We start from the raw sequence: 25,940 nt of genomic DNA, 5'->3' as shown, positions 1-25,940 counted from the left end.
TCGATTGCGCCGAAGAAACTTGGGATGATTTTTACTTGATTTATGTAGTAAATAAAATTTTGCAATCTCGATCTCATGCAACATCGCCTTCTAATTTGTAACCAGCCGAGTCATGGCCTGTTAACCCTTAAACGCCGGAGCAGTAAATAAAAAAATGACTCCCGTATGCCGGAGGGGTTTGGAATGTGAGCGCGTAAGCGGAAAAAATATTTTTTTTCAAAAAATCACAGCGCGCTTAGTTTTCAAGATTAAGAGTTCATTTTTGGCTCCTTTTTTGTCATTGCTTGAAGTTTAGTATGCAACCATCAGAAAATGAAAAAAGTTATCATTATCATATATAAATAATGCGATATATGATAGCGCAAAACGAAATTTCATATATAATTGTATTCAAATCGCGCTGTGCGCAAAACGGTTGAAGGTAACAAGTTACTTTTTTTTTCGTTGTAATGTGGCACTAAATTGCGATCATTTTGATATATAACACATTGTAAACGATAAAAGCAACACAGAGAAAATATTATCACAAAATAATGCATGAATTCGTAACGCGCTTACGTAAACACATATTTTTTTCAAAAATTCACCTCATCTAAATATTGTCCTAGAGACTTCCAATATGTTTCAGAATGAAGACAAATGATTGAATATACTATACTGTAAGAATACAGCTTACAAATGCAGTTTTCGGCCATATCTGACGAGCTAAGTTGACCGAATGTCGAATTTTTTGTATAGATATATATATGCAATTATTTTCGGAAATAAGAAAAGCTACAACTTTCAAATATTTTTCGTTTTATTCTACATGAAATTGCGCCACATTTTCATATATAAAACTCTATGAAATGCCTAATATGAAACGGAGCAAATATTCCGAGAATGGGACTTACGCATTTCGGAGATTTGTGGCGGAGAATCCGCGCGCGGAGGGAAGGAAAGTTTTTTTAAAAATTCACCATAAATTTAAATATTGTGCTAGAGACTTCGAATTTGTTTCACGATGAAGATAAATGACTGAATATTACTAAGACTGTAAGAGTTTTATCTTACAATTGCGTTTTTTTTCGACCATTTCGGTAGAGTCAAATTTGACCGAACGTGGTTTTTTTTTCTATTTATCGTGATTTTATATGCAAATATTTCGAAAATGAAGAATAGCTACAACCTTCAACTATTTATTGTTGTATTATACATGAAATTGCGCATTTTCATATATAAAAACGTTATGTAACGGCTAATTTTAAATGGTGCAAACATTACCACAATCGCACGTATGATTTTTTCGGAAGAGTTACCGCGCGGACGTAAAGAAATGTTATTTTTTCATAAATTCACCATAAATCGAATATTGTGCTAGAGACTTCCAATTTGTTGCAAAATGAAGGTAAATGCTTGAATATTACTAGAATATAGGCGTTTAGCTTACAATTGCGTTTTCGACCATTTCGGTAGAGTCAAAATTGACGAAGGTTGAAAATTTGTCACTTATTCATTTTTTATATGAAAATATTTCAAAAATTGATAAAAGCTACAACCATGGGTTGTTTTTTTGTAGTTGTATTGTGCATGAAATTGCGCACATTTTCATATATAAAACTTTCTTATGTAACGGCTAATTTAAAATGGTGCAAACATTACCACAATCGCAGTATGATTATTTTCGGAAGAGTTACCGCGCGGACGTAGGAAAGAAAAAGTTTTTCATAAATTCACCATAAACTCGAAATATTGTGCTAGACACTTCCAATTAGTTGCAAAATTAGATAAATTGACTTGAATATTACTAAAAATATCAAGAGTTTTAGCTTACAATTGCGTTTTTTCGACCATTTCGGTAGAGTCAAAGTTGACCAAAGGTTGAAATTTTGGCACTTATCGTTGTTTATATGAAAATATCTTAAAACTGATAAAAGCTACAATCATGAGTATTTTTTTGTTGTATTCTACATACAAATGCGCACATTTTCATATATATATCTATGTAACGGCTAATTTAAAATGGTACAAAATTATGTCAAAGTGACGAAATAATTTCAGAGATGTGTCACAGATACTTTTTTAGTGCGGCAAGAAAGAAATTCGCGCTTGCGCGCCTGCGTAACGATTGTAAACAAAACAACACCTTGATCCGTGAACTCCCAGCATCCCCCAAGGCGCGTGATTCAAGAGTTTTTTCGGCTGGTAGGCCTAAAAGTATTTTTCCGCGAATTTTTAAAAAAACTTTTGTATGTCGACGTAAAATACGTCCAGTCGGCACCCGAGACACAAAAAATGTCGACGTAAATACGTCCAGTCGGCGTTTAAGGGTTAAAGTTAATAAAAACAATGTAGATTCATGAAGCTTTCGCTTACCTAATGTCCAAACATAGACTCTCCTTTTGATTGCCTTGTTACAGAACTTCTAATCAAGCCAGCCTAGGTTTTTTCAAAGAAAAGAGAATTATAATACAAAAAAAATCACAACAAATAAGATTAAGAAATCTTGTTTATAGTCTTCAATTCCAGAAACCTCAAAGTGCAGATAAAAAAAATTACTGTGAACGGCCAAAACATTCATGACTTTAGAGTCACATCGACTGTCGCAAGCAACTGCAGTTGATATTGAAAGGAAATTGTCTGCTATGTCAGACGCTGATTAAATACATCGATGGCAAACGAAAGGCTTGACATAATTCGTCCCTCTTTTGGCAAACTGGCGTATCCCATTTTGTTTTCAAGTTTTGAGTTTTCCAGCCAGTGTCTCAGTTTTTTATACTCTGTAGCATGTCGAAGTTTCAGCTCTCTGCGTTGTCGCATTTTCCAACCAAATTTCCTCAAAAGACGAGCTACTTTTATAAGCTCTGAATAACATCTCTGAAGGCCATTTTCTCAGAGCGAGGAAAAAATGGCTTATGCCATTTTGTCAAACTAGGGACGAATTGTATTAAAAGTATCTACGATGCAGTTATTCTGGATGGCAGTTCACCGGCAATGTCATCATTGCTTCTAAACACAGATTCCTCATAACCACAGTACCTTGAATGTAAAAGCTTATAGACACAGTATCGTGTATACAATATCTTCAGTGCAGTTACCCCTAAAGCGCGTGTTGGCAGTGCGGTTAGTCCAAGACAATTCCTTCTAAAGACATTACCGTCTACGTTGTTCATTCCAAAGGCAGTCAATTCAATACAACTGGTCCTAAAGGCAGCCTTAATCTCTGAGAGATCTCCGCTATGCTTCCAAAGAGGACGTGGACAGTGACCGGGCGTCAGTCAGCCTCAGAAACTTCTTCTCTCGCTCGTTTCCCCGCCACTTCTCGAATGGGACGACATCCATATTCATAGCTCGTCCAGCTGAGGGACATAAAGTGGAGGGGGAAACCACTCCTGCCCCCTCCTTTGTGGTTCTGCTTTCCGCTTTGTTTCTTTCCGTCTCTCTGATTCCCTTCCTTTGATCATTACTTCCTTGGTTACTTGCACACAAGCAAACCCACGAAAATTTGTGAAATTAGGCATAATATTATATTATACGAAACTGGCATATGATGGGTCATTTTTTTTAACTTCCGTCTGCAACTTTTTTTAAGCACAATCTGACAAAACTTCCTTCCAGGCAATATTCCCGACGAAATGACGCGTGACTAATTTCTGGTCTCCATTTATTTTAGGTCCACATCAAAGGCGACAGAGACAGGGGGGGGGGTGGGGGGGGGGGGGGGGGGGGGGGGGGGGGGGGGGGGGGGGGGGGGGTGGGGGGGGGGGGGAGGGCCATCGTTAGAGACAAGGCCGGAGTGCATCATTACCACACGGATAATGAACACTCAGAAAGGGCCACTAGAACACGCTTGTTCGTCTACGCGTTTGGGAGGAAAATATTCGTTTTTTCCTCATTACACTCACTCATTTTTCCTTTGTTCTCATATTTTATGCCTTTGGTGGCAGCGTCCCGCTTGTTTTGTAATATAATATATAACGGTGTTATATGTATTACATAAATCTGGCTTTGAACTAAGTAGCCTCGTGTTTGTAGCCCGCTTTGTTTATTGTTTACTGTTCATGATAGTTATTTCAATTATTTGAGGTTTCAGTTATTTTTTTATATTTAAAAAAGGACGGAAAATTAATTCGTTCATCCATTCCTAAAATTCCTTAGCAACTGAAACTCCCGAATAAAACGAATAGTTTTAAAAGCTGACTTGATCTTGAAGGCTTCTCCGAAAACCCTCCTCCAGCAAAAGGAGGAGGAAGCCAGTGTCCCAAATAACGCTGCACCTTAGCATTCCCGGCAGCCTCATTTCCTCGGGAGAAAAAGACTCCCGATCCGAGCAAATGAAGAGCGTCGTCGAGCCGAGCGACGACAGACGGCAACCTGGGCTTGCTGGCCTAAACAAAAGGCGATCTCGAAGCGCAATCTCGAGGCTGAGCAACCTTCAAAGGGAGTTCCGCTTGTGCTTGCTTTGCAATTTCCTCCTCTCGTCGTCTTGTGCTGTGTGCCCCAGCTTCTTCTTCTCGGAGGCGACGCTAAATCTCGTTGAATTTATGAACTGCAGACGGCCAGAATACTTCGACAAAGACGTAGAAGCGTTTAAGCGGAGTTATTGCATGCATAGGAAATTCCACATTTAAGAAGTAGAACACGAGAATGATGTATTCATTTTTTTTTTTTTCTTGAAAGTGTTGATTTTGCGTGTGCATATATATAATAAACGAGATTGGTATCCTAAGTTATATCGCAAATTACGGTTATCTTTTATATATATATATATATATATATATATATATATATATATATATATATTATATAATATATATATATATATAATTTGCATCACATTGTTTTGATTTGGAACATATTATTTGTCTACGGAACATCAACTTCACGTTTGTTTGTTTATATATATATATATATATATATATATATATTATATATATATATATATATATATATAAACGAAGTATATAAAAACGTGATGCTATGTATAAATAAAAGTTTTTGCCACGAAGGAAAATTGAAAAGCGAGATAGCCGAGAATTTTCGGTCTAGCACGACCCATTACTAAGGCATAACTGAACATACAGAGGAAAAACATAGTAAAATTAGGCTTAATATCCAAACTGACATTACAAGATTAGCAATAAGGTCGATTTCACTCTACAGAAACGAGGAAACGCCTGAGGGTACGAAGTGGATGCAGGTTGCAGCTATGCAAAGAAAGCTTTGGTCATTCAAAAGGCAGACAATTAATGTGCAAAGAGCGTTTTCAGATATGAGAACAAAGAGAGAATGAATATAGTCTGTATAGATCTTCTAGATATGAAAATTACCCCACATACAATTACCATTTATGGGGAAGCTGCCATCGATGAAATTTCGCGTTGCGTCTGAATAACATATGATGACTATTCAAGTTTTGGCCGAAATTCAGTTCAGGTATGTATGTGCGACAAGAAACAAGATTGAGCCAGACAGGCAGCCACCTTCAAAGAACTGATGAGTTTTACATAAAGGTCACTATGAACTGTGCGATCGTTGTCGTTAGATCATCCTGACAAAAGGGATCTTCCCGTAGGGGGGTTAGTACCGTAAGTCGTGTCTTCGGCCCCTAGATGCAACCTCTTTCGTTCATTTTACTGTACCTCCTCTCGTATTGTCTTTCTTCCACCTTACTTTCCACACTCTCCTAACAACTGATTTATTATGCAACCGAGAGATTTTCCTCCTTTTACACCTTTCAGACTTTTACTGTCAATTTCCGTTTCAGCGCTGAATGACCTCATTGGTCTCAGTGCTTGGCCTTTGGCCTAAATTCTATATTCAGTTCAATTTACTTCAGCAAAAGGGATCTGAAAGATGTCACTGAAAAATGGGGGGAATAATGATTGTAGAGGGAATGAATATTTAAAGGGACGTACTGGAGATAAGGAAGCGATAGATATAGTCCACAACTACAATTAAATATATTAAATGTATCTTAGTTTTACTAGACCACTGAGCTAATTAATAGCTCTCCTAGGGATGGCCCGAAGGATTTGATATTTCTCCGTGGCTAGGAACCAATTGGTTACTTAGCAACGGGACCCACAGCTTATTGTGGGACCCGAACCTTATTATATCGAGAAATGTATTTCTAATCACAAGAAACAAAATTCCTCTGATTCCGCGTTGGCAGAGTGGGGAAGCGAATTGCGAACTCGTACTACCAAATTAGTAGGCGAGCACGTAACCCACGCGTCCAACGAGGAACCACAACTATAATAGTTATGGTTGTATTTACATTATAAGGAAATTCACCTAAAATAAAAAAAAGCCGGATCTTTCTATAGTGACCCCTCGACTTTTTTAATCCGATATCCACCTTTGCGGAGTGTTTAGTACAAGCTCGTTGGGGATTACCGCTTAAACATAAACCTAGATAACGACACCGAAACCCCTTGGGGGTCACTATCTAGGAAAAATCCAGAGACCTAGATTGTAATATGTCCGCCGCTGCTGAAGTGTCCCAAGTTAATTGGAAACTTGGCTCACCCAGTGAATGTATGAGCAAGAGCTTAAACTGAAGGGACCTTTACATTAACGGTCTTGTCTGAGAGAACTGCCTGTATTACGTGTCGAATCGCCCAATATCTCAGTGTAAAACACCCTTTACACTTGGATGTTGGTCATTTGGACACGCCATACAGGCAAATCTCCTAGGCAAGTACGTTAAGGCCCCCATACACTGAACGATTATCTGAACGACTGTCTGAACGATTGTCGTTATCGACCCACACACACACTATTCATACAGTATGAACGATCTCCGCACCGATTTCAATCCGAACAAAGATTTTGTCTCGAGAAGACATGGCATCACCTCTAAAAGAGATAGCGTTATATCGGCGCACAAACCCATACATTGAACGACCTGTGTATGACAGACTCAAGTCGCAAGCCAGCAACCTGGTCATGACAGATTCACGCCGAGATCGTTCAGACACGAAGCTCCGCCCACTTTTGCATTCAGACAAGCCCATACACAGTGTTTTTGCGAACGATACAGACAGTCGGTCAGATAATCGTTCAGTGTACGGGGGCCTTAAGAGGAGACGATGCGAGACCTCAGCAACTATGGAGAAGAACGGCGCCGTAATTCCACGGGTATTTTCACACTCTGACAGACAGCAGAAAAATTCCGAAAAACTTCACCGTTATTGCATCCTTCAAGGAAAGACTTTGTGACTCAATCAATCGGAACCGCTAATGGGACTTGGCATCAGCCAGGTGTCTCGATCGTTTTCTTGTCTTCAATGGTGAATATATTCTAGTACAGTTGTCTAATTAATTGCGATACTTCACGAAAAGGTCATATTTGCAAAATAAAAGTAAGGGATTGTCGTAGTGCCAATTGAAATCAGAATGAAAAAGAAAAAAAAAGTAATTGAAGTTTTAACAATTTCTGAATATTCCCATTAATCCTCGTTCCTGATTTCATCTCTTTGTTTCGCAACTGTTTCCAACTTGTGAACGCTTTCATGGTTCCGCTGATGTAATTCGTTCATTATTTTCATTTTTGCAATAGTTCTCTTTCTTCCTCTTTTTTCACAGTTTTTCTTTTTAGAATATTCTTTCAAGATTTCCCATGGGTGTACAATTTGAATGATGATGATAGTTTTTATTGTTGTTATTAAAAATAACAGTAATATTAACTGATATTATATTTACTCGTTATATCAGTTAATATTACAGATCCAGGAGGGCGCTGCCGCTTTCATTGTATTGCGTCACACTCGCCAAATCTTTGATGAATGATTTCCGGCCTTCGGGATATCCAAAGCACTTTTTAGTTTGATACATTATTCTGTTGAGCAGTGTGCTTTGTTCTTAGAAGTCCCCCCATTTGTTTGTCATCTAAGAAATTTCACTGTAACCTTGTCACGCAAGTCTGGACAGAAAACATCTCGATGATTTCGTTCTTTTTGATGCGCTGAATTAGAAAATACTTAACCTTTGTTATACTTGCTTTATGTAAACGATATTCGCCGACAATGAAAATAAGAGAGAACGAAAGGAAGTGACACTGAACGCTGCATTTGTTATTTCCTGTAAAAGAAAATTATTGGAACTGCTTTGTCTGTCCGTCCGTCCGCCCTCAGATCTAAATCCCCACTGAGGCTAGAGAGCTGCACATTGGTATGTTTGTCATTCACCCTCCAATCTTCAAACATACCAAATTGCAGCCCTGTAGCCTCAGTATCTTTCATTTTATTTAAGATTGAAGTTAGCCATGAATCGCGCATCTGGCAGCGCTCTCCGGAGAGCTGCCAGTGACGGTTATAGTTGATGGTTTTATACAGCATTATACGTTGTACAGAAAACTCTGTTGCGCCGAATTTTATAAACGTTAGTTTCTCACTCGTCATAATAACTTACTTTTACCACCTCATTCTCTTTCCTTTCTTGCTATTCTCAGTACCATCTTACATCTTTAATCGTTGTCGTTCTCATTCTACCCTTTTCTATTGTTCTTCCCATCTCGTTCATTCCTGTACTTTCAATAAAGTAGTCATTTTTTCACTTATGCACCCAGTTTAAAATCCTCCCACTGTATCCTTCATTAAGGACATTTTTCTGAATATATAGTAGGTATTTTGCCAAGAATATTGGAATTTTGACTCATATTACACCTGAATGTTGATTAGTATGGGCATGTACACTAAAGTATTAATTATATGAACACTTTTGTGAAAACTGAGTTTTAATCTAGGAAGTTTAATTAGTCTATAACTGCCACGGTGTTTCGCGGTATGAGGTCCCTTGATGGAAATATCTCTCTCTCTCTCTCTCTCTCTCTCTCTCTCTCTCTCTCTCTCTCGTGTCTTTTTCAGCTTTATCATCCCTTTCTTTCGCCGCACCTTTATTTCGTTTCTCCTGCCCACCCTACTTAATATGATTTCCCTCTTTGCCCTTGACGTTTGCGTTTCCTTCTCACCCAATTTCTCTTATGTTTCCCCTTTTCCCGGCTCTCTCCGTCATCACGTTTCACCTTTCCCACCCTGTTTATCATCATCCCCTCTGTCACTTATCTTGTTTTACCTGTTCGTCTACTGACCATTCGCTATGGCACTGCACCTTTTTCCCTCAAAGCGACCAGGTACATTTCTTCTGGAACACACCGTCCCCAGCCTCTCTCGGTCATCCCCCACCCCCCTCTCACCTACTCCCTCTTTTGACCACCCCCCCTCCTCTCCCCAACACCCATAATAGAAAGTGCATTTGCGAGATGATCCGTGGAGGTCGCCGGCCGTGCATTGACCAAGTCCTTGATGAGGGGGACCAAGAATACATCGTTAACCTCGGCGGGACAATGCACCGGACCCACATTGTTGCGCGACCTCCGGATATCGATGAATGCATTGCTGTTTGGTCGAGAGATATCGGTGGGAGTCGCTGCCCAAATAGACACACAGATCCGGACAGTTCACCCGGAGGCCATTTCCATATGGAACTCTCTCTCTCTCTCTCTCTCTCTCTCTCTCTCTCTCTCTCTCTCTCTCTCTCTCTCTCCTCTGAGTTCAATAATGGTATTTGATTGTGACTGTTTGGTCCTCTTGTTCGATGCTTTTTTATCTAGTACTGAATAGGCATTTGTTTATTTTGCATATGCAAAGCCCTTTTATTGGAAATGAGTGGTTTAATTTTTTTCATTTTTGCAAGATTTCATTTCGCCATTTTTCTTTATACTGAACGGGATTGCACAGTCAAAGAGAGAGTATGAACACATATGACCATTTTATCATGTTTCTTTTTTTTTTTTTGCTGCTTCATTTTTTAAAATAAATCGAACAAATGATATGATTCATAAGTTTCAGTTAAAACTTCAGTTCACCATCGTGTGTTTAGTATTAATTTAATTATGAGTTAAAGTTTCATGTTATTATGACTTTGATATTTAGCCCACCACCAATTATATATACGGTTCACCTCCAGTTTGATTCATTCCTCACCATCAGTTAAAGCTTCACCTCACTGTCAGCTGATTCATTTGGCAACTGCTTCATCTCGGGTCCTTTATCACTATTAGTCGAATATTAATTCATGTTTCTCCTTTATTGCTCTCTCACTATCACGGATATATAGTCTCCTACGGTCGTATCCATCCATTCCATTCTCATTTACCTCTTCATAATAGTACAATAAACAAGGCGTGATCCGACCTCCAGCTTTCTCAGGGGCGTGCTAAAATCTATGGTCAAATATAACTTTGTTTCACCAACGAAGATTAAAATAAATACGCCATATTTTATTATAAATAATTTTTCTGTACTGTTTAACATGGACATTATTTATTTTTTACATTTTCATTCTTAATAAATAAATGATACATATCCTATCCTAACATTCCTGTATCTTTAACTTAACACGAAACACCTTTTTCAGACCTTTTTAGGCTGTCCGCCCCCCCCCCCCCCCCCCCCCCCCCCCTGGGCCCCCCCCCCCCCCCCCCCCCACCAAGAACAACAACAACAACAACAAAGTATTTTGTAGGCTTACTCCCCGAATAAGCAAAAAGCTTAATAAAGTCAATTTTTCCATTCATAGTTTTGAAAAAAAATTATTTTCTTCATGAGAAAGATAAAATTTAATTTAAAAAAAAAATACGATCAAATGTGTTATTAAATTAAATCCAAAAATCATGGGTGTTTAAGGAAAAATTATACACAAAAAATATTTCTCCCTTGAAATGAGCAAAAATCCCATCGCGCTCGAAAGAAATGAATCAAGCGAAAAATATATTTTAGAGGGAAAAATGAAAGTGAAAATGCAAAGAAAAAAAAAGTATTTGAAAGAAATAGAAAAGGTGTATAATTGAATCATTTTTTGATAATCGTTGTATTTACGGGACGCTAACTGATCAAGGACAAATAATTTTTTCTTCCAATCTGGCGTAAACACACTGCCGTTTATACTCTCTCTCTCTCTCTCTCTCTCTCTCTCTCTCTCTCTCTCTCTCTCTCTCTCTTTACTGCTCACCTTAATTTGCAGTGGATTGATGAATTTCGAATTCGCATGGTAGCTTGTTTATATCAAGGTGACCTTATGCCACACGGCCCTTCCCTCAAAGCGGCCGTAATGTACTAAGGTAATGATCTAAAGGAAATAAGAGGCCTAATGTGGACCTCGGGACTGCTCGACCAAAAGAAACCTCTTGAACTTCCGTTTAATTCTTTAGCTGGTATATTAGTGAGTGTCGCGAGTGCCACTCAGATGGTCCGCTGGTATAGTGGTTAGTGTCGCGAGTGCCACTCAGATGGTCCGCTGATGCTGATATAGCGATTAGTGTTGTGAGTACCACTCAGATGGTCCGTGGTTAGTGTCGCAGTATAGCACTCAGATGTCACAGGATTCTCGTATCGCCCAGGGCAATGAAAAATCACTAGTTTTATATCATATCAGTTACTGCTGCGGTGTGGGGTCTGGGGCGGGCGGTTGAAACCAACATTCCTTTGAAGCTTGAATTTCAAGTCAATGGCCCCTGTGTGCTTGTTCCCTGTGAATAGGTTTCATCTACTGAATTAATGATAATAATAATTAATATTTTCGATCTATTTATTTTGGCGTTCAAGTTCATTCGAATCTTGTTTTTAGTTTTATGATGGGCTATTTCTTAACTGAGAACTAATTTTCTAAGTAGATAGATATATATAATAAAACAAACAGATACACTGATGAAGGGCTCGCCTGGTATGGGCAGGCAGCGCCCTAGAGAACTAACTCTGTAGTCAGGAATTAGTGGAGTGCTACATAATCATTTCTCTGCCCTTGAGTGTTCAGCCACTGCACACTGCAGGGGAAGAGTAACTCTGGAGGTCATCTGGACGACATAGCCCACCTCTTTTATTTAATAATTTTTTTTTTTTAGAACTTGAGACATTTCAGTGGATGTTTCTTCATTCTCCAGAACCAGAGAGATGGTTCAGATGTTGGTGTATTTCATATAGTGATGTCCTAAGATTGTTTCTAAGTTTTATTCACCGTGCTATAGAGGCAATCATTTTAACACTTGAGACATGGCTAGCTAGAATTTCAGCACTGTATTAGGCCTTTAGTGGCTTTATTTCAGAAGCCATGGCCATATTTAGTCTGTTGGTGACTAGGGGTTTGGTGCGAGTACCATAATTTGTCTACTAATCGAAGGACACCTAAGGGCTTTCAAGAGAAATTAAGCAAATTAATCTGTTAGTGGCTGGAATGTTGTGAAGTAAGGCATGGCTGCGAATCATGCTGTCTACCTAGTTGCTCCAATGGGTCACCAGATTAGTGTTAACTATACTCTGAACACACTAGTTAGGTACCAGGAGATTTAATCCATTTATGATGGAGCAAGCATATGGAAATGTGGTTATAATAATAGGCCCAGTCGTGACCGGGGCTAGGTGATCACAAGCACCTGATATTGTGGGCGCTCTGTGATTGGCTGTTGAAATTGCCTGGTAAACTTTGGTTCTGATCCAAAGCGCAGAACTTTCACAAACATGAAGGCTGAATACTTTGTCGCTGTCATCCATGTTCAAGCCTAGATAAAGCGAAGTATCTAATCCCGGTAAGAGTGGGTGCCCTGTCATGTATAATTTCCTTTGGATATAAGTAATTGTAAACATTTTGATTTCAGTATTAATGGCTTATTTGTTACTCCATATTAGGAAGCATAACATATCATGATATATACTATATATATATATATATATATATATATATATATATATATATATATATATATATATATATATATATATATATATATATATATATATATATGTATATATATGTGTGTGTGTGTGTGTGTTCATATATATATATATATATATATATTAATATATATATATCATATATCTCATACTATATATATATATATATATATATATATATATATATATATATATATATATTATATATATATGTGTGTGTGTGTATATATACAATGAGTCATTAGTTTAAAACATGGTATGTTATGTTTTCGAAAATAAAGTAACGGATGTTATGTGTATAAAAGTGTCTCTGTATCTCTGTGTTTTATATCTGCATTGGCTACAATTACCACGAGCACTCTGCGGATGCCAAATTAAATTCCGTCCCCCAAAAGAAGAAAAAGTAAGAAAGTAAAAAAAACTGAAGCCTTGACCATAACCCCTATTAATAGATTGAAAAACGGGAAGCCTTGCGTTGGTGGAATTTCATTCACGTCCAATTCAGGTCTCGTGAGAAGAGGAGACGGCCAAACGAAAGCAATAGACCGCAATGCTATCAAGCTTTTGTTCGAATTAAAAAGATGGGGAGTGATGTCAGGCGCAATTGTTCATTTTGGGGTGAGAGAGAGAGAGAGAGAGAGAGAGAGAGAGAGAGAGAGAGAGAGAGTGAAATCATTCTTGATAGACAAGAGGATGGAAAGAAATGATGTTTGGGCTGTCATCATAACGGGGGTGGGGGGAATTAAAATGTTTCTATAAGTGGGGATATATATATATATATATATCTATATATATATTATATATATATATATATAATATATATATTAGAATCCAGTGATCACTTTTTATCAGATAAGGATGTCATTTGTAATAACCACAATGCCCCTTCTAATTACTCGATTTCTTCGCACTTGGGAAAACGTTCGCCACCACAAAGCGTAATCTAAATTAGGAAATAATCAAAGAGATTCTGACAAACGGCCGAGTTCGAACTCGTGTCCCGGTATCAGAATGAGGTAATATTAACCATCTGGCTACGGAGAAAACTAAAAGTCTGTTTCTTGCTCATACTTATATGCATCTGGTTGGATTCAGATGGTATTCCTGGAGCTGGAATAGATACACCTAATTTATATATATATATATATATATTATATATATATATATATATATATATATATATATATCATATACATTATGTATATATATATATATATAAGTATATATATATATATATATATATATATATTTATATATATATATATATATATATATATATATGTATATATATATATATATATATATATATAGTTGTATTCCAATGGGAAAAATTAACAGTTTTTCTAAACATATGCCCGACAGTTTCGTCCTCCAGTGTACTTCTTCTCGGAGCGGTTTTTAAGGAAATAACGCTCCAAGAAGAGTTCCATTGGAGGACGAATTTGTTGGGCATTTTTTATTAAGTAAGCTTTGGCCTTTGAGTTTGTCATACCCAAGGTGGCTTTCCTTTTGCATGTGTTATTTCCAGAGATCTGCTTCCCATACGGTATATCAAAGGCTTAGTGCTTTTGCAGTTATCTTTTTAATGTTGAGTTCACTTGCAGTTTTTTTTAAACGTTTTGACAACTTTTCCAGTTTATATTTGCAAGGTTTGTATCTTTTGCTCGTTTTTTGCAGTTGATATTTCGAAGATTTCATTCTGTTACAAACGTTACCTCCAGAGGTGCGCTCCGTTATGGTTCTCACCAAGGAAGCTTCGCTCTGTTGCAATTTCTGTTTCCTAGATTGCATTCTGTTGTATAGGTTAAGTCGGAGTTTATCTTTCACTACAGAGTTAGATCTAAGCTTGCGCTCTTTTATATTTGTTATGTTTAAGGTGTTGACTGTGCAAATTCAAACTTATAAACCTAGAAAAATAGTTTGTTTAGGTGAAAGCTATATCATTATTTCCAGCATTTATTGTATTCAGTTTTTATTACGGAGAGATATTTATTTAAACGTTTAAACTGTATTATGTGTTTAAGTGTACTATTATGCCCGTAAGTATGTTCGCCAAAACTTTAATGTCATAAGGTTTTTTATGACAAAAAGTTGTTGTCTCTTTCTAATTGAGATTTCCATATTTCTATAACTCCATTTATGAAACTAGTATTCTTATTATTTCAAAACTGTCGATATAACATAAAAAAATTTATTGTAAAAGGCAGCATCTTAATCTTTGTTTGTTTGCACTGAAACTCAAAGAAATTACTTTTAATTCATGTCTCTCCATTTTATCACCCTCAGAGGTCAGTATTACAAAACCCGTTTCTAATACTCTAGAGTAATTTTTATCGCATTGAACTGCTCCTCAGAGAGAGCAGCAGTAGTAAGAATTTTAGTTGTCACCATTACCCAAAATGATTGGGGGCCGGTAATAAGTCACAGGGAAAAATTCACAATATTTCTTGAAGTTCGTTATCGTTAAGGTATTTGCAGTCTTTTGTTTATGTTTTTACAGTCAGCCCGATCGGGCTTCTACTAAACACGCCGCAAAGGTGGATACATACCGGTTAAAACCCTTGGAGTTACTGTCTAGGAAAGATTAATGTGACTTTTATTTGTGTGACTTATTGATCCGTGATTTTTTCCTGTGAGATTTTTTCTGTGACATACAGACCTATGAGTTTTTCCTATGAATTTTTTCCTGTGACTTATTGACCTGTGACTTTTTTCATGTGACTTATTGATCTGTTATTTTTTCCTGTGACTTTTTTCCTTTGACTTATTAACCTGTGACTTTTTTCCTTTGACTTATTAACCTGTGACTTTTTTCCTGTGACTTATTGATCTGTGATTTTTTCCTGTTACTTTTTTCTGGGACTCACTGACCTGTGACTTTTTTCCTATGAAAATTTTCCTGTGACTTTTTTCTGTGACTTTTTTCCTTTGACTTATTAACCTGTGACTTTTTTCTGTAACTTATTGACCTGTGACTTTTTTCCTTTGACTTATTGACCTGTGACTTTTTTCCTTTGACTTATTGACCTGTGACTTTTTTCTATGACTTATTGACCCGTGATTTTTATCATATGACTTTTTTCTGGGACTCACTGACCTGTGACTTTTTTTCCTATGACTTATTTCCTGTGACTTATTGACCCGTGAGTTTTTTCTGTGACTTATTGACATGTGACTCATTTACCTGCGACTTATTTCCTGTGATTTATTGATTTGTGACTTATTGATTTGTGACTTTTTTCCTGTGACATTTTTCTGTGACTTACTGACCATTGACTTTTTCCTATGGCATTTTTTTATGCAACTTATTGACCTGTGACTTTTTTCCTTTGACATTGACCTGTGACCTTTTTTCCTATGACTTATTGACCTGTGACTTTTTTCTGTGACTTATTGACCTGTGACTTATTGACCTGGGACTTTTTTCTGTGACTTATTGACCTGTGACTTTTTTCCTGCGATTTATTGACCTGTGACTTTTTTCTTGTGGCTTTTTTTCTGTGACTTATTGACCAACCAGTGATTTTTTTCCTGTGACTTACTAACCTGCGACTTTTTTCCTATGACTTTTCCCTGTGACTTATTGACCTGTGACTTTTTTTTCCTGTGACTTATTGACCTGTGACTTATTGACGTGCGATTATTTTTCTGTGACTTACTGACCTTCGACTTTTTTCCTATGACTTATTGACCTGTGACTTCTTCCAGTGACTATTTTTCACCTGGATTCAAATGATAAGCAGATTTCAATTCTTGCGTCTCTTCCTTCCTGTTGCCTGTGAACAGCTGCTGAAGGACAAGCAGCTGATAACCCTGATCATGGTGCTGCTGGCCGTCGACGTGATGATCGTCAGCGCCTGGGTAGGAGTCGACCCCATGACTCGACACCTCCACAACCTGACGCTCGAGAGATCGATGGAGGAGAGGGGCGTGGTCTATCAGCCACAGGTAAATGGGTGGTTAGCTTTGCTGTTTCTTTATCACTGATGTATGGCTGCTCATCAGGCGAGAGAGAGAGAGAGAGAGAGAGAGAGAGAGAGAGAGAAAGGAAATTAGTCTGTGTGTACGTGTGTCCATTGTTGCGAATGAAAAGATTATTCCCTGTGGTCTACAAACTCAAAAATCTCCCAAGATTGCAATACGCGTGGACAGAGAACAGATTCTTGAAAATCTCGCGAAACTTCTCCAGGGGCCTCGTGCCTTATCACAGAAGGCATCGCTAGCACCATTTGTTTCACATCTTAACACAAAATTTTGCGATCATTGAGATTTCTTTTAGATAACGCTTTACCGTGAGAAGTCATATAGATTATGTGCAAGTGCCTGCCAAATTTCTAGTTTTCAGTAGATAGTGAAAAATCTCTCATGACAATCATTACTATTAGAAATATCTCTTCTGTTTAAAGTCGATAAGAAATAGGTTATAGTTATATAGCATAGTTCTTGATTTCATTTGACTTTGCAAGTAACTCTGCCAGTTCTCGATAGTGAGTGATTTCATTCTTGGTTTGTTTGATTAATAAAGTGATGTACGTGTTGTTCTTAAAATTGATTGCGTCATTAATATTGTATTGTCATTATTTAATACAGACGATATCTATTTCAAATGAATTCATATACAAAGGTACAAATATTTTTACTTTTTCTGTTTGAGAAGTTATAATGAAGCACCGTATTACGTTACATAAAAGTAACGTCACCTAGAAATAGATACTAAGACTAACATCTTCCCCTGGGTATTTTAACCTCTGGCCTGAGGTATACCCGGTCAGTACTATATCCACTAAGCCACAGAGGGTTCAGACCTACAGACACATTTTACCTTTTGAACCACTGAATTAATGAAGTGTTTCTTTCTGCTCTCAAGCTCTTTTGGCTGCAGTGTAAGTGTAAAAGGTGAAATTGTGAGACAACTGGTGTTTCTTCAATCAGGATTTAATTTTTTTAGATTTATGAACAATTATTGCTTCCAACATCCTCTTAACATCTGTTGTTGCAAGTGTCTGCAGCTCTTATATGTATCTTTTTATAATTATACATATTTCTTTTTGTATGAAGTGACGTTAGCCTCACAAAAATATATTTTCTTAAGAAAGACAATGAAGTGACAAATGAAATCAAATTTTTCACAAAAAAGATATCGTCTTAAGAAACACTCAATTAACGAAGTGACAAATGCAAGTTTTTTTTTTTCACAGAAAAATATATTTTCTTAAGAAAAACAAACACTGACGTGTCATATAAAAAAAAATCCCCCCCAAACAAAATCTTAGGAAAAACAAATAATGAATTGACAAACAAACAAAAATTTATTTCACAGAAAAATATATTTTCAAAACATTAGATAAACGAGCCAACGATCACAACTTGGCTGTGATCAGGCGTTGATATAATTTGACGCTCGGCGAAGATTGCAAGATTTTCCGCCGTCGACATCATTCCATTTCTCTATAGATATCTGTCAAAAGTATTTGAACAGGAGGGAATTCCCTATTGAATATTTTAATAAAAATTTCATCAAGATCCGTGCATCCGTTCTCGAGATATTGATCATAGCAGAGGCACGGGCTGATGAAAACATTGGGATCTTTCCTAGACAGTGTTTAGTACAAGCCCTTTTGGGATGACCCTAAAAACATAAACAAAAGACTGTAAATCTCATACAGATAAAGACCTCTGCGCCCCCCCCCCCCCCCCCACTCCCGGCCGCCATCTCCACCCCCACAAGAAATAAGAGTCCTTAGATAAGGACCTCCGAAAACCCTTTGGGGGTCACTATCTAGGAAAGATCCAACATTGATACGCTTCTAAAAAGGGTTGACACGGCGGACGTTGTGGGAGTGTGGGGTGATCCCGGCGATACCATCCCGATCGGTAATGACGTAAGTCACCATTCATTCCGAACGTTGAGATAATGAATCGACATTGTTTCGTGTTGTGACTGACAGCGCTAGAAACTAGTTGCACAGCAGATTGCACAGGTAGAGACAGACACACTTTCAAAAGCAAATTAGCGGAGTAATTTGAATTGCAATTTCGCGAAGTGTCTCCTGTTGATCAAACAACCTTTGCAGTCAAAAGTATATTTGAACAAGACGTAAGAAATTGATGAAGAAAAATACGAAACGAGGAATTGACGAAATCCTCTCCAGTGAGGCGGTTGAAGTCGAAATGCAACATCGTCAAAACAGATGTACTGTTAATTAACGCCCATTAAAATCAATATTTCCAGTTCACATTTCGAATGCTTCTGAATGTCAGTGGAAAAACAGAACCCCATCGACATCTCCCCCGCCGGCACCCCGCCCCCAACACCCACCCCAATACCCCCCCCCCTCTACCCCAGCTTCCATCCAAACCAACGAAAACAATTGAAATCAGAAAAAAGAGAGAGAAATTACCTTAATTGCTTCCGTATGAAGGGACCTCAAAAGTCCAATTTAAAGTGAGGGATTATCATGGCCGAGTGAGGATGCTCTCTCTCTCTCTCTCTCTTCTCTCTCTCTCTCTCTCTCTCTCTCTCTCTCTCTTTATGTTCATTCGCTCGTTAGTTCGTTTTCACAGATGATTTGATCTAACAAAATAAAGGGAACAAAATAGAATGTTATTCATGTAATGTATGTATATATATATATTTATATATATATATATAGATATATATATATAATATATTATACATTTACATGTACATAAATATATTTCACATACATAAATATATACATATGTATATATATATATATATTATATATATATATATGTGTGTGTGTGTGTGTGTGTGTGTGTGTGTGTGTGTGTGATAAATATATATATTGTAAGGGTATTAAGCACCTCTTGAATTGTTTTCTTGTCTCGGACGATCGAAACTGTTTTTTCGGGTTGTTTCCCCGTGAGGGTCTTTTCACCTCGTGTTTATTGGTAGAAGAGGTGGAAGTAAGGTAACGTCCGACAGCCCGTGTCTGACTGCTTCAGTCAGTAAGATACAGAGACCTGAGAAGGTTATTATAAGCAGCATGGGGGTTCCTTGCAGTCACGGTTGGATTCCGTAATGGCTATTTGGTTACGACTCAGGACCTGCAGGGTTAAGGACGAGCCTCAAGATGTTCAGCAGAGCCAGTTTTGTCTGGGTTAGCAGCTTCGTCTGTGTTATGTTGAGGACCACGGCTTCAGAGTTGCAGCTTCGTCTGTGTTCTCCTGAAGGGCAGTTTCGTCTGCGTTTTGTGTGCAGCTTCGTCTGTGCTCTCCTGAAGGGCAGCTTCGTCTGTGTTGTGTGTACAGCTTCGGCTGGGTGAATTTCTTCAGGAGGTATTCATAGTGGGTCCTCGGGTGTTATCTCTGCAAGTTGCCATGCTTTCCTGGGTGTTGAGTGTCCTGTAGCATTTAATGCATAAGGCTTTAGTGCCTTAGGTTTTCCCCAGTGTTTTGATATTAATGCTTAAGGTAATTATGAAATTGAAACTATGTATTTATGGCATAATTTGTTAACCCTGCTTTTGATTTATATGGTCCATTATTAATTTGTTTCTATAGTTGTAACCGTATGTTTTCTTGTTAACTATTTGCTAACTGCTCGTATTAAGGTTACTGTATTAATTGTTATGGCATTTTACAGATCCTTTTTGGTAAATTATTTTTTTTCCCTGCTTGCATGGAATGTTTATTTTTTTTATTTACTGACTCATTCATTTTGTTAAAGATTGTTATACTGATTGTTCGATATTTGCCTTTTTGATATTTGCCTTTATGTGATTTAAACTTTCAGATTAAATGTGGTTATTTTTGCTTAATGGTTTTTGCTTTGCCACTGATGCGTATGTAAGTATTGAATTCAAACAATTGTACATTTTATATATAATAAATTAGTCTTAAGGTCTCTGTTTCGTATTGTTTCGTCCTCCTTTGACTGTCTCAATTGGTGCCAGATTTTCAGTCCTGATTTATTTTTCATTAATTTTTTTTCATATTTTTTTCAAAGAACCTGATGAATCCAATAGTGTTCATAACAATATATATATATATACATATATATATATATATATATATATATATATATATATATATATATATATCTATATATATGCGCGTCTGTTTGGAGGTTTACATTAATGAAAAATAGGATTGGAAAGGAGTGTCTTGAAAACGCAAACCTCCTCCATGTTGAGTCATCCTCCCCTTCCTCCCCAAAGTGTCTTGTTACCAGTCATGAAGTTCACCCGTAGCCTAATTTTCGTAAAAATCGATTGATGACGTTTTATGCGGTTGTTGCGAGCGAGCAAATAACCAACGAACTAATTAAACTTAAATTTTGACCTACTCGGCGGAAGTAACTGAAAATTCTTGACAGAAAATTTGGTGCCTATTAACATCGGAAAAGGGATATTGTGAGGTCCGGAAGTCGCCAGAGTACGTGCGTCATTTATGTGCATAATTACCATATGGAATGGCATTGATGCTTTGTGACAAGTACAAATAATTCCAAATAAATTTTAATCCTCGCTGATGCTGAAGTGGAACAAGATTCGTCGATCTTTTTTGCCTTGAAATATAAGGTTGTTGAAAAACTCACCGTGACCCTTGTGGCCAGTGTGCCTGTCTGTATAATACATATTGATGTGTATGTCTGTGGATTTCATATTTACGCAGTGCTTGATTATATGATTGGAATCAGGCGCTACAGTTGTATTTTTATTTAAAAAGGACAAGTTTTTTATTTATTTTTTCCCATTGGACTACCATCCTTTGAAGGCACACATGAAAAACTCTGGGTTTTTTTTAAGCTAACTTCTGTAAATATTGAGAAAAAAAAGAAAAAAAAAGAGCTGCAAGCGCAGAGTTCTTTTAGCGAAGTAAATTTTTTATGCTGTCTTTTACATATGAATTAGGGATGATTCAACAAATTAATACTCGAATATATGAAGACGCCATGTCATGAAATGATACAAGAAAGTTGAATACAAAATACTTCATAGTTTTTAATGTAGTTGAGTCCATTCGTCAACATCTCATTTTCAGAAGCTGAAAGTTTATTTCCTTTGTGGTAGCAGCATCTCAACCCTGCGGAAGGGAGAGAGAGAGAGAGAGAGAGAGAGAGAGAGAGAGAGAGAGAGGGAGAGAATAAAGTCACAACGAGAAAACGTGAATAAAATATTAAAACAATTTTGTTCATCAGGTTGAAGTATGCCGCAGCGCGCACACGAGCGAGTGGTTGGGTGCGTTCTATGTATATAAAGGGCTCCTCGTCGCTGTTGGAGTCTACATGGCCTGGGAAACGAGGTAAGATTTATAGATATATATATATATTATATATATATATATATATATATATATATAATATATATATACATATATATAATATATATATCATATATATATATATATATATATATATATATATATATATATAATATATATAATAATATATATATATATATATATATATATATATATAAAGTATATATATATATATATATATATATATATATATATATATACAATATATATATATATATATATATATATATATATATATATATATAATATATATACCTTCAATTTCTGTCTGTTTGTTTCTTGTTTGTTTGTTATGCTCGCCAAACTCTGAAAGCTAGGGCTACCAAACTTTTATCATAGACTCTCCTCCACCCCAGAAAGGTTTTAGTCAAAATCCGAAATTCGGGAGTCATTTTTAAGGGGGTCATTACCCACTCTTTTTTTCATACCCGCTCTTATTTTACAACTTTTCGAGTTGACAAGTATGGCTACCAAATTTTTCCCATAGACTACCCTCCCCCTAGGAAAGTTTTAGCCAAAATCCGAAATTCGAGAGCTGTATGTAAGGGGGTCATAACCCCCCCTTTTTAGTACCCCCCCTTTTTTTACAACTTTCGGACTTGACAGCTAAGGCTACCAAATTTTTACCATAGTCTCCCCTCCCACAAAGGAAGGTTTTATTCAAAATCCGAAATTCGAGAAGTGTTTGTAAAGGGGCATAACCCCCCTTTTTTATACCCCTAATTTTTTAACAACTTATGGAGTGAAAACTAGGGCTACCAAATTTTTACCATAGACTCCCCTCCCCCTCAAAAAGGTTTTAGTCAAAATCCGAAATCGATAGCCATTTCTAGGGGTCATAACCCCCCTATTTCTTACCCCCCCTATTTTTTACAATTTTCGGAGTTGACAGGTAAGGCTACAAAATGTTTACCCCCAAGGAAGGTTAGTCAAAATCTGAAATTTGGGGGGTGTTTCTAAGGGGGTCAAACCCTTCATTTTCAGACCCCCTCATTGTTTACAATTTTCGGAGTCGACATCTTTGTAGAAGTGTTTCCATAGGTACAAACAGGCTTCCCACAATATGGAAGCCATAAGACACCCTAGTAGTAATGGGGCCAACGCCCCTAGGAATGGGGGCCCAAGGGTTTCCCACAATATTAGGAGGCGAAAGGCGTATACCCTTTCGACTTATCGACCAGGGGAGAAGGGGGTCGTAGCCTACATACCCAAACCCTGATATCGGCAGGTGGGGCAGCAACCCCCCTCCTTGAGAACTAGGACCCAAAAGGTCAAAAATGGGCCTACTGCATTCAAATTTGGTACCATGAGTTAACATAAATGACTACAAACCCATTTAACATCAATACCAGAGTTTAACTATAGGCTGAGTTTTATCAAATGCTGTTTAAGGGGGACCTCGTGTTGAAAATCTTTCCCCCAACAACCTGTCGCAACATGTATGCGCCTGTCGTCAGTCGGTGGTGCCTGCCTGGCTGAGCCGGTCAGTGACGCAGTAGCGGTGGCTGGGGAAAGATGTGCTTCCAGGTCATTTAGAAGTGAATGTGCTTTCAATAACACGTCCGGATGACGGGTACATCTGCTTATATATATATATATAATATAATATATATATATATATATATATAATATATATATATATATATATATTTATGTTACCCATCTACTCTGTGGTTCGAACCCACCTGATGATGAATCGCTCATCACTTACAAACGTCCATTCGTTGTGTGTTCCGTGGTAGACTGAATTTGATATTAAGCGACATTTGTACAAGCTAAGAGGTCGTGAATATATATATATATATATATATATATATATATATATATATATATATACATACATACATACTACATCATACATACATGTACACACGAGCTGTAAGCTACAAATGTCGTTTAATATCAAAACCAGTCATCCTCGCAATAAACACTGAATGGGAATTTGTAAGGGATAAGCGATCCGTCATCAACTGAACTCGAACCAACTAACAGTTGGGGAACAACGACTTTTCTGGGACGCTGCCATTAGGCTATCAAGAACCTGATGTAGCGTCCCAACTACTCGATAGTTCGAGTAGTCCTGCGGAAGGATCGCTGATCACTTACGAAGTCCTCTTCACTGTTCATTCCGAGGTTTAGTGAATTCGATACTAAACGTCATATTTATGTATGTATGTATGTGTGCGTGTGGTTACACGCACAGGCATATAAAAACTGTATGTGATGTTCATCTGTGGCTTTGCAGTTGAAGAATAAAATTTGTTTGTACCGCTGTCTTCTTCGCTTCCGGAGGCGCCCCCCCCCCCCCCCCAATCCCGATAATGAGAAGCCTTTCCTTGGAATATACTATATATATATATATATATATATATATTATATATATATATGTGTGTGTGTGTGTGTGTGTGTATGTGTATGTATGTATGTATGTATGTATACATGCATACATACATACATTCCAAAATAAGTTTTAAAAAACGCTTTGTTAACGTCTGTACTTCTGTGTTACTCTAAAGCCTAAGATCCAAATGAAGAAATGTTTCGTCCTTAGCAGGACTAGGCTCCTTCCTTTGGATCCTAGGCTTTGGAGTGAAGTCGAGAAATGACGAGGGTATTGGCCTTTATGCTTTTTAAAAACGTCGTAGCAATGTAACCATACTTCATGACAGATGTAATTGTTTTGTAAGTTGAAGCTGACTTGCGTCAACACGAGACTAGCTCATCGAGCAGCCCGTAAACCACTCACCAGAGGCAGGACAGTGTTTTAAGGCGAAAGGAAATCGTTTTATGTTGAGTAAAGCATCAAAAATCCATAATTATGATCGAATTAGGTTTAATTATATAATTGTAGTCTTGTGAATGCAGTCTATTATCTAGTGTATCTCCCTGTTTCATGAACTTTATTGCGGAAATGTGATGTCAGTTGTCACAGTAGATAATACCATACTTCTACATACCTTTTTACCCATATCATAAAAAATGACGCGTACTTATGCAAATAGAAAAACACAGACACGCACGCATGCATAATATATATATATATATATATATATATATATATATATATATATATATATATGATGTGTATATATATACACACAAATATATATACTATATATATCTATAGATATATATAGATATATTATATCTATAATTATATATATATATATACTCGCAGAGACTTGTTTTTTATTACCCTTTGTGATTAAAACACCTAATTTTATTTCTTTCTTGTTTGTTTAATACCGGTCTTCTTTCTTTCGTTTCTTATGTTTTGATCTTCGTCTTGCATCTCTCTAAGATCTTATCTTCCTCATTTTATATTTTTGTTCTTCCTTTAAATGTCTCTTTTTTTTCCTTTCCCAAATGTCATTTATTTAATTGTTGCTTTATTCTTCCCCACTCGCGTCCGGAGATCTCCATAACCTGCCCCGACCACATCCATCAGAAAGAGGCGACAGCGTCATTCTTTCTATCACGTCCAGTTTTAGGAACACAAAGGTCCCCTGGTCGTAATGAAGTTAAAAAGAAGAAGAAGAAGAAGAAGAAGAAGTGAGGAAGCCTCAGGAGGCCTTCCCTGCCTCTGTATGCCTGCCTCTGTGCCCTCGCCGTGCACTATCAGGGGATCGCTCTTTGAATGGAGGGAGGGGGGGGGGGGGGGGTATACCTCTTGGAGCGGGGAAGGGGAACTTGCGCTCAGGAGTTGGGTAGGATATCTGGGTTGGTTGTCTGGTGCCTTCGGCGGTCATTAGGAGTAATCCTACGGTCCTAAAAGCCACTCAGAGACTGTGGTATGAGACCAGATGTCCCTATCAAATGGGATTCGCTACTTTGTTGACATATTTTATATAAGAATGATTTTGTTATATTCTTTTCGTTACGTTCATTTATGTGTATATATTATATATATGATATATATATATATATATATATATATATATA

The 25,940-nt window shown here is 37.3% G+C and overlaps 1 protein-coding gene across 1 annotated transcript in view; it reads left to right on the top strand.

Moving 5' to 3' along the window:
* LOC135196983 (uncharacterized) overlaps window positions 1-25,940 on the top strand; it is a 568,012-nt gene that overhangs the window by 494,662 nt on the left and 47,410 nt on the right. Inside the window, exons 16-17 of the mRNA XM_064223859.1 lie at window positions 16,497-16,658; window positions 21,877-21,980. Of these exons, the coding sequence (XP_064079929.1) occupies window positions 16,497-16,658; window positions 21,877-21,980 (266 nt within the window). The remainder of the gene's footprint in view (window positions 1-16,496; window positions 16,659-21,876; window positions 21,981-25,940) is intronic.

The sequence above is a fragment of the Macrobrachium nipponense genome, chromosome 18, assembly GCF_015104395.2.
Source record: "Macrobrachium nipponense isolate FS-2020 chromosome 18, ASM1510439v2, whole genome shotgun sequence".
Classification (NCBI taxonomy): domain Eukaryota; kingdom Metazoa; phylum Arthropoda; class Malacostraca; order Decapoda; family Palaemonidae; genus Macrobrachium; species Macrobrachium nipponense.
The sequence above is the reverse complement of the archived record's forward strand: the minus strand, read 5'-3'. Positions and strand labels throughout refer to the sequence as shown.